Source organism: Microcaecilia unicolor, chromosome 2, assembly GCF_901765095.1.
Source record: "Microcaecilia unicolor chromosome 2, aMicUni1.1, whole genome shotgun sequence".
Lineage (NCBI taxonomy): Eukaryota > Metazoa > Chordata > Amphibia > Gymnophiona > Siphonopidae > Microcaecilia > Microcaecilia unicolor.
Genome location: NC_044032.1, coordinates 247,628,996 through 247,639,483, shown reverse-complemented (window position 1 = coordinate 247,639,483; position 10,488 = coordinate 247,628,996). Strand labels below are relative to the sequence as shown.

Below are 10,488 nucleotides of genomic sequence, written 5' to 3'. Positions count from 1 at the left end.
GGATTTTGCTTACACCTTAATATTCTATTTTCTTAGTATTAGCATTAGTATTCTATAATGTAAAGTAGGCATAGGGCAAAGGTCCTACCCTGCCATTATATTAAATTGGCATCCACCTAAGGCGGCAGCATTTGGGGGGGGGGGGGTAGCAGCATAGCAAGAGAGCAGCTTGTCTTCTACCCCCCCCCACCCTGATGGGGAGGATAAAGTGAAAGGGTGTCGTTCATACTGCCACAATCTCAATGATATATACTATGGATGTGGGTGAGTTCTGTGCATGATCTTATACATCAGTTAACCACAGGCTTCACAGGGCAAAGGTTCGGTAGAATTATAGGGGAATTTTACAGCTTTGTGCTTTTCTGTGCGATGCATGTCATTCCTGTAATGTTGCTTTTCCTTAGGAATATCATGGGTTTTATCAGTAAAGAAAACTGACAATTGTCATCAGTACAACATGGATTTCAATAACTATTCATGCATAAAGCCATGGTATTGTGTTACTTTTTCCTGGAAGGGTTGTAGAAATCTAACATTGGGATCCTTTTACTAAGTAGTGGTGAAATGGAGCCTTAGTGCACTTACGAGAGACTTTCCCACATGCTAAGGTCATTTTCCCTACGACCCTACAAATGTCTTTTTGTATTTTTTGCATTAATGACCATGCACTGTTGCCAATAGCACAAGGAAATTAGCATGTGAGCACCTTTCTCTACCTATTTTGTAGGTAGTAAGATCTCATGTGGTAATGTATCATATTAATTTGTTAGTGCAGGAACTCCCACTATCTGCCCAAGACACTTCTTCTCAAAAACATTTTGCACATAGCATGCCTGATCGCATCCTGCAGTATTCTATTTTTTACTGCATTAGGTATGCATTAGCACCTATCATAGCTTAGTAAAAGGGCCCCATTTTGAGCTAAGAGAAAGAGATTGGGTAGACATACTCCATTATTATAAAATTCTAGTCACATCTAAGATGGAACTTAAGCCTTCTTTATCTCTATTATTTTGACATAGGAATCAGTCAAAAAGGAAAAATGTCTCTTTTATTTTAAGCATTTTGATTGAAAAGTCAGGGGGTAATTCTATAACTGGGTGACATGTGTTAACCATTCCAATTGCATAGGCTGACTGCCAATTCTATAATGAAATCTATTTACCAAGATGCCAATAAAGAATACTAACTTCACCTGCCATCAATGGATCTAAATGTAGGCATGCCTCATTACAGCAGGCATTATGCATAGCTTACAGTATTCTGTAAGTTGTGTGTATAAGTGGCTGCAACACCCATGCCATACCAGTGCTCCACCCCAGTGGCATAGCAAGGGCGGGGCGGTGGGGACGGTCTGCCCCGGGTGTCAGCGGGTGGGGGGTGCTCCGCTCCCGCTGCTCCCACTCTACCTTTAAAAAAACAGTGAAGCGGCGTGGTAGGCAGCGCCTCGTGTCTGCCCTGCTTGTAAAAGAAGTAGATCGCCTCGTCGTCGTCAGGCCTCACTGTGTCCCGCCCTCCTCTGAGGTAACTTCCTATTTCTGCGAGGGCGGGACACAGTGAGGCCCGACGAGGAGGAGGAGATCTACTTCTTTTACAAGCAGGGCAGACGCGAGGCGCTGCCTACCACGCCACTTCACTGATTTTTTTAAAAGGCAGGGTGGTGGCAGGAGAAGAGGGCTTTCGTCTTGATGGAGCTGGTAGGCGAGGCAAGGCGGGTCAGGGGGCCCAGATGGGGGAAGGGGATGGGGTGCCCAGATGGGAGCAGGGGATGGGGAGCCCAGATGGGAGAAGGGGATGGGGTGGGGAGCCCAGATGGGAGCAGGGGATGGGGAGCCCAGATGGGAGAAGGGGATGGGGAGCCCAGATGGGAGAAGGGGATGGGAGCCCAGATGGGAGAGGGGGATGGGGTTCCCAGATAGGAGAAGGGGTTTCCAGATGGGAGAAGGGGGTGGGATTGGGGTTCTCAGATAGGAGAAGGGGGCTGGAACTGGAGTCTGAGAAGGGGCCATGCCTGAGGCTGGTGGAAAAATGGGGCATGCCTGGTTCAGGTGGGAGAATGGGTCTGGGGCTGAAAAGGGGGGCCCTAATGCAAGGCATGTGGATGAAGGGGGCTGGAACTGGGGGATGAAAAGGAGGGTAGGTGGGATAAGGAGGCTAGTACTGGGACTGGGGGCTGAAAAGGGGCAGGGGCTGAAACTGTGGGGACTGGGGGCTGAAAAGGAGACAGGGAGAAGTGGCTGGGGCTGAAGCTCAGGACTGGTGAAAGAAAAGGGCTGGGGTTGAAACTGGGGGCTGAAAAGGGGACAGGGAGAAGTGGCTGAGGGCTGAAGCTCAGGTCTGGTGGGAGAAAAGGGCTGGGGCTGAAACTGGGGGCAGAAAAGGGGACAGGGAAAAGTGGCTGGGGGCTGAAACTCGGGACTGGTGGGAGAAAAGGGCTGGGGCTGAAACTGGGGGCTGAAAAGGGGACAGGGAGAAGTGGCTAGGGGCTGAAAAAAGGGGCAGAGAAAGGGGACAGATCCTGGATGGAAGGGGGAGTGAGAGGGAGGGCAGACCCTGGATGGATGGGAGAGGGAGGGAAAATGGTGGTTTGAAGGAGCAGAGAGAAAGGGCAGACAGTGGATGGAAGGGATAGAAAGGGCAGACAGTGAATGGAAGGGGGAGAGAGAGGGCAGACAGGGGCAGATGGTGGATGGAAGGGGTAGAGATAGAGGGCAGATGTAGATGGAAGGAGCAGGGAGAGAGGCCAGACATTGGATGGAGGGGACAGCAGAGAGGGCAGACACTGGATGGCAGAGAGAGAGAACAAAGACAGATGCTGGATGGAAGACAGTGAAAAGAAGATGAGGAAAGCAGAAACCAGAGACAACAAACTGTAAATAAAATATATATTTTTATTTTTTTTGCTTTAGGATAAAGTAGTATTGTAGCTGTGTTAATAAATGTTTATAATAGAACATGTAAACAAGGTAATCTTTTTATTGGACTAATTTTAATACATTTTGGCTAACTTTCGGAGAACAAAACCCCCTTTCTCAGGTCAGGACAGGATACTGTAACAGCACTATACTGTATTGACATGAAGAAGGATGTTTTGGCCTCTGAAAGCTAAATGTATTAGTCCAATAAAATCAGGGTGTATCTGTGTTTGTGAAAAAGACATGGCTTTCAGTTGGCATTGACTGTGCAGGATCGACGATCTGTACTATTCTGTCTGGTTTTGTTTTACAATAGGCGAATTGATGTTCTAGTGCTCACTGTAGTGTTTAAGATGCTTTCCTTTTCCTTGTTTGATTCGTAGAAATGACTGCTTATGGTATGGTAGAATTGCTCTATAGATCCTGAGTGTTTTGCATTCTCGGCATACCTAGTACTAGATTTTGGAGGGGGGTGTTAAAATGACTACGCCACTGCTCCACCCACATGTATGCCCCCTAGCACTTACGAGTTATAGCACTTAAGCAAGCCCTTATTGACAGTGTAGGGTGCTTATTTATATAGGTAATCACTGCCCAACACTATTACTCTCACCATAATACCGTCACCTGAGCAACTACATAAAGCCGACACCTACACAAGACCACAATGTATTCTTCTACCACATATATACGCACTTGATTGTAAAACCACGTGTTAACAAGTACGCAAGTACACAATGCATTCTTCCACCATGTATGTACGCACTTGATTGCAAAATCATGTGCATATCTGAAGTCCAGAAATGGCAATCGCCATAACGGCAAATGTAAGCCACATTGAGCCTGCAAATAGGTGGGAAAATGTGGGATACAAATAATAAATAGTAATGTATGTTTGCAAGCTTGTATTCTACAATTATCCAAAAACGAGTTTCGGTTCAATATGTCTTACATTTAACAGTTGTTAGAGATTACATTAATTCAGTTACATTTATAAGGTTGTATGATGCTATGTTTTACAGTGGTTGGTAAGATAACTATTAGTGCATATGGAATAGTCACAGAGTTTCTTGAGAAGATATGTCTTCGTTAATTTCTTAAAGGAAAAGATGCATTACAGTTAGAGGTTGTGTTGTGTATTGATGTTCCAGAATGATTAGTGCATATTTTACTCATAGAACTTCTTGAAGAGGTAGGTCCTTAGGTATTTTCTGAACTGGAGGTAGTTTGTGATGCTTCTTATGACTATGGGAATTGAGTTCCACCATTTTGAACCCAGGTAGCTAAATCCCGCTGTGTAGGTGGACTTATATAGTACGTTTTTGCAGTTGGGCAGGTGAAGTAGTAGGTAACCTCTGGTTCCTGGATTTGCATTTCATGGTGATAGTTTGATCATGTCTATCATGTAGTCCGGTGACATGCCAAACAGTTTTTTGAAGAAGATTGTGCTGGTTTTGAAAAATAGTCTGGCCTTGATTGGGAGCCAATGTAGCATTATGAGTAGTGGGGTTGAATATCAATCTCGCTGCTGTGTTTTGGAAGGTGTGCAACAATTGTAGTAGGTTTTCTTTGCAGCCTACATATGCTGCATTACAATAGTCTAGTTGGGACAATATCAGCATTTGTACGGTAAGACGAAATGACTGTTTGGAGAAATAATCTCTGATTCTTCTCGCTATCCATAGTGTTTTGAAGATTTTTGATGTGATTGCAGCAACTTGGTCTTCAAGGGTCAGATGTTTGTCGAAAATGATTTTGATTGTGTAAGATTGTTGATCTATTATGAAGCTTTGGCTAGATAAAACTAGGAGTTTGGTTTTGTCTTGGTTAAAGTTTGACAATTGTGGCCCAGTTTTCCATGAGGTCGAGTCATTTTTTGGCCTCATCCAATAACTAGGTGAGGCTGTTGTTGAAAGGTATGTAGATGGTGACATTATTTTTGTATATGAATGGGTTCAAACTCATTTTTTCTAGTTTCTTGCCAAGTGGAACCATCAAGACATTGAATAATATCAGTGATATTGGGAACCCTGGGGGACCCCCGCATTTAGGGATCCAGTTGGATATCTTGACAAGGTAGGATCTAGTTCTTAGAAAACCATTGAACCAGGCTGCTACTGCTCCACTTATTCCTATGTTGTCGAGCAGGGCCATTAGTACTTTGTGATCTACTAGGTCGAAGGCGCTTGACATATCGAATTGTATTAGTAGTATTGACTGGCTTGGCTTATTATTCTTCTGAATTTTATGATCCGGGTGGTTATGACTGTTTCAATGCTATAGCATGATCCGAAGCCTGATTGAGAGCTGTGAAGGACTGAGTAGTGTGTTAAGTATTCAATTAATTGTCATGCTACTAGTCCCTCCATTGTTTTTGTCAACAGTGGTATTGATACCACTAGTCTGTAATTAGTGAGTTCACTGATCTTTCTGGTGGTGTATTTAGGGATTGGAGTGAGTATGATGCTGTTCTTGTCAGAAGGGAATTGGCCTTTTGAGAACATGTATTCTATGTGTTCAGTTAAGCGTTTGATGAACCAATCTGGTGGGTTTTCCATCATGTAGTTTGGGCAGCTGTCTAGCAGGCAACTGGTGTGTGCATATTTTGTCAGTAGTATTTTTAACTGAGCTGGTTGTTGGTATCTTAAATGAGGACTAGATTCTATCTGCCTTGATGTGATCTTCATTGATTTCACATTCATATAGGAAATCTATGAGTGTTGTTTGTGTTGCAGCTAGGTTTGCTCTTATTTTTCTTCAAAATTTTGTGCAAGCTTATCTGCTGTTGGTGGTTTTTTGTTTGATGTTAGCAGAGCTTGTATGCTCAGTACGTTTTTCATTAGTTCAAATATTTTGTTTTGTGTTTATCTCTTCTGGGCACACGTATGTGCTATAGTATTCCACTTTGGCTCTTTTTAAGGTGTGTTTGTACTTGCTTAGGGCTTTCCTCCATATGGTTTTGCTCATGTCTGATTTGTTTTTGGACCATTTTCTTTCCAGTTTCCTGCACAGTTTTTTCATCTCTAATAGCTCCTCGTTGAACCAGGGGCGCGATTGTCGTTTCCTCTTAGTTTTCATTTTGAGTGGTGCTATTTTGTTTAATGTGTTTCCACTTAGTTCTTCCCAGTTTCTCATGAAGTGAATGTTGGTGGGTATTATGTTTGTTTTGTCATTCATTGCTGTTGACCAGAAGCTATGGTTGTCCATTTTTCCTCTGGTTAGGATAGTGTGTGTGTCCTCAGTTCTCTGTTTTTTGCCATTTTATTTCCATTGAAGTGTAAATTAAGTTTCTGGTTGATATTCAGCTAGCTATGGCCATCGTTTTAATATCCACCACCGGCTGTATTCCCAGATATTCAATGCCAGGCCATGTCTGGTCACCTGTATTGAATATCCAGTTATAGGTTGACCAATAAAGCTTATATAGTTAAGAGCAATAGTCAGCCCTTAACCTCAAAATCTGAACTGCTCAAAGATAGGACTGCTATTTATGCAGCCCAATGTGACCCCACCTCTGGATGCAATTGCTCACCCTATGAATACCCTGGGAATACCTCAGGTGAACTCTTGTAGAACTGACAGAGGTGAGGTGCAATTATTTTCACTAACCTTGCTTCTTTGTTTCTAAACAAAGAAGGGAATTAAATCTAAAGTAAATAATATAATTAAACATATGTCTTACTTTTAAAATTAATTAATTTATTCAACACTGTTAATTAAACCACCAATTTCCACTATATTTGACAGTACCTTTGTTTCTTTTCACAGATAATCAACTTTTTCCTCAATACTGGACACGACAGTAACATATCAGATAAGTATACATTCTACTTAAGCAAAAGTTCATATGCTAACATGCATATAACACCATAAAATAATTTCTAGATTTTTTTAACTTGTAAGAATTGATTCTTTGTGTATTTTCTTTTCCTTTCCAGGTTCTTCTTCAGGTAAACTTTAAGGTAAGTATAAGTCAATATTTTTCTTTTACTCTCTCTCTAACAAGTCCCTGTTGAATTCTTCCTCAATGTGCTTTCAATGTTGGTTTAAAGGATACTCTTTTCCAGCTTTCTTGTATTGTCTTCTTTCTTCTCCTTTCTTTAATCGTTGGGTACCATGTTGTCTTGTGATGTTTACAGGTATGATGCTATCGGGAACCTGGAACACTTCAGAGTACCTACTACTCTAAGCTTTAAACAACTTAAAAATAAAAACCCTATGCCCTATCTATATAGTGACACTGGTAAGTGACACTAGTAACTCTCAGAGATCATTGATGAGATGTTTCCCTAGCTAACTAACCCAGATAAAAAATGGATAATCCTTAGTCCCTAAACTTTCCTTCCCACAATTAATTTAAGAAAACGGAGTATTGGGAGTAATTTCCTTTAATACTACTGGAAACATAGAAAATCTCTGGGGTTAAAATAACTCCCAGCTATATTGCATGTACACTGCCGCCTAAGTACAGTGTAATTAATATTCTCCTTTAAATAATCATTCCTTTAAAACTTCAGTGAAGCTTTTCACTTTTAAACCTCCTTTTAAAGCCAATTAGGCTTAATAGAATCTTAGAGTGCACCTCAGCCAGCACTTTTGCTGAAAATATTAAATATGACACTCCATTAGATAAACCAATGTTACCAGCTCATCAAAACTTTAACATCCTGGTAGGATCTATTGTGTCATTTCATTTCTGTCTCCACAGCTTCCCAAGCAGCTATCAGTCACCTCTCTAAAAGCCTCTAAAATTGCGTCAGGCTTTTCAAGTTAAGTAACTAATCTTGTTCACCCTCTCCACACTCATAAACAGCTTTTAAAATACTCCCAAATCTTTTTAAACACAGATTTCTTATGACAGCTGAGCACAGACCTACCACACAGGTCTGCTCAGCGTCAAACTCACCTCCCAACTGCCAGCCTGAGCTGTTTGTCATTCTCCTGAGAGTTCCATCAGCATGCGGAACACTCAACGCATGCACACAGACTACTCAGTTTCACTGCACTGCTGCTCACTGTCTCTACACCAGATCTAGAAGGAGCCAGGTAATCTTTTAAAATGTAACCCATAGGGTTACACCATTTTAAGCAGTTATCTTAGGTAATTAAGGGCTGAGTACTGGCAGTTAATCACATATGTGTCAGCTCCACCCCTAGAATGCCCACAAGTTTGCAAGTTTTGGCTCAGGCGCTAACTGCAAATATTCAGTGGCACTAATCATTTAAGTGCCACTGAATATTCATGGTTATCCATGGACAAGTGATATAAGTGGGCAGGAGCCTCTCCTGCCACCTTACATCATTTTGAATATCGGCCAGCTTATTTATAAGAGCAAGAGGCACGAAAACAGAGGCCTGCAGTGATAGAACTGCCTTTTCAGTTTTTATCTCTGCAAGACATTTTTCTCTGTAGGACTCTCTTTAGTGCCATCTTCACATCACTGTTCCTCAGGCTATAGATGAATGGGTTGAGCATGGGAGACAGCACATTATACACCACACTGGTGATCCTGTCCTTTTCCAAGGAATAGCTGGAAGAAGGCCTGAAATACATAAAAATAAGTGTCCCAAAGAAGAGACTTACCACAGTGAGGTGTGAGGAACAGGTGGAGAAGGTCTTACGCCTTCCACCAGTGGACTGGATCTTCAGGATGGTAGCAATGATTTGGATATAGGAGGTCATAATGATCAGAAAGGGCAGCATTACCATCATTGAGCCCTCTGTGAAGATCACCAGCTCATTGATGGAGATGTCTGTGCAGGACAGCTGTAAAAGTGCTGCGAGGTCACAGTAGAAGTGTTGGATTTTATTAGAATTGCAAAAGGAGAGCCGAGCTACCAACAATGTGTGTAACAAGCCATTGAGAAAGCTGGTGATGAAAAGAGCAGCTGACATGCTTATACATACGTTCTTGTTCATTATTGTGAAATAATGCAGTGGTTTACATATGGCAACATAACGGTCATATGCCATTATGGACAGGAGCACACATTCAGCGGTAGTGAAGACAATGAAGAAATATAGCTGGGCAATACACTCAGAGAAAAAGATACTCTTTTTGTCAGCGATGAGGTTGCTTAACATTTTAGGGACAGTGACAGTGGTGAAAGACATGTCCACAAAGGACAAGTTACAGAGGAAGAAATACATGGGGGTATGGAGCTGGGAATTCCCACTGATCACCAAGATCATAGATCCGTTCCATAGTATGTTGATCAGATACATGACCAGGAACACTACAAAGAGGAAACCTCTTAGCTCCGCATGTTCTGTAAGGCCCAGAAGAAGAAATTCTCTCACTGATGTCTGGTTCCACTGTTCCATTTAAATCCCCTTATGATAGAAAATAATATAATATTAAATTAAGAGGAATATGCCAGAAGAGCAATACATATTATTTAAAAAATATTTATATCCCACCCCATCTCCAAATCTGGGTAGGTTACAACAAAACATACATATTAAAATAATGCATTGCAATAATAAAATACTTAACATAAAATAAATAAAGGGTCCTCTTCTCAATTCTAAATGTTTACACCTAATGGTAAGGAAGTCAAGATGATAATAAGAAAGAGAAAGAACATAAGAACTGTTTATTCTAGGTTAGACCACTCTTCTGGAGAACTAAAGTAATGGAAACATGCCAAAAAGGAAACAAATGAAGAGACCTCTTCTCAGTTCTAAATTTTAATACCTGAACTTTAAACCAGCACTTTTGGACAATAAAGTAAAGGAAAGAAATAAAGCAATGTCTGAAAAATATAAAATGAAGAAAACTGTTTTCTTTTATCACCTATTAATAAAAATGATAACATAATGAGAATATAAACTAGGTATGTAGAATGGCGTATTAGAAAGGACATCCAACTTAGAATAAGGACATCCAGGTCATTATGTCATCGGTGGTGATAGTATTTTAGAACAGGATTTGCAGACGTACAGCCTGTTTTAAAGTATATGACAAATGGATGTCCATATGTTGTTTATGTCTAACATGAAATTCCTTTTTGCAAACTGAAATGCCCAAATTATGAACAGGGCAAAACAAAGGGCATGGATGTCATTTTGCCAGCATAAGAATTTCCATGTTGTTAAATGGATAGAAAAACAATCATATGGAGGGATAACTTAATGGTTAGAGCAGTGGGCTGAAATCCATGGGGCTATAGTTCAAATCTGACTGTTGCTCTATTTCATTTTTTTTATTGTAACTCTCCAGGTACAGAAATAATGCCTATTGCACCTAAATGCACCCCACTTCAATAGCCTTTGGGCTTGTAGGTTTCTTTTATACCACTTGGAAGCCCAAAGGCTATTGAAGTGCTTCATATTCAGGTACAGAAGCTATTTTTATGTCCCTGAAAGACTCACAATTAAAAATAAAACAAGCCAAAACAAAGAGCTGCAGTGGGATTTGAACTCAAGTCCTGTGGTAATTAGCTCCTCTATCCTCATGTTCTAACAATTAGACTAATCCTTGGCATCCATTGTTCCTGAAGCTGTTACAGAGCCAAGTATCCCTTGCCAGTTTCAACTTTGAGGGAGGCAGGGGGGAACAGCAACCATTAG

At 41.2% G+C, this 10,488-nt stretch overlaps 1 protein-coding gene across 1 annotated transcript; it reads right to left on the bottom strand.

Moving 5' to 3' along the window:
* Nucleotides 1-8,292: 8,292 nt before the first annotated feature.
* Nucleotides 8,293-9,240, bottom strand: LOC115461942 (olfactory receptor 1361-like). Its single transcript, XM_030191993.1, has one exon. The coding sequence runs from the start codon at nucleotides 9,238-9,240 to the stop codon at nucleotides 8,293-8,295; it is 948 nt and encodes a 315-aa protein (XP_030047853.1).
* Between the last annotated feature and the right edge of the window lie 1,248 nt (nucleotides 9,241-10,488).

What these genes read in the sequence shown, in the direction of transcription:
- LOC115461942 (XM_030191993.1), bottom strand. Translation starts at nt 9,240, where the DNA reads ATGGAACAGTGGAACCAGACATCAGTGAGAGAATTTCTTCTTCTGGGC.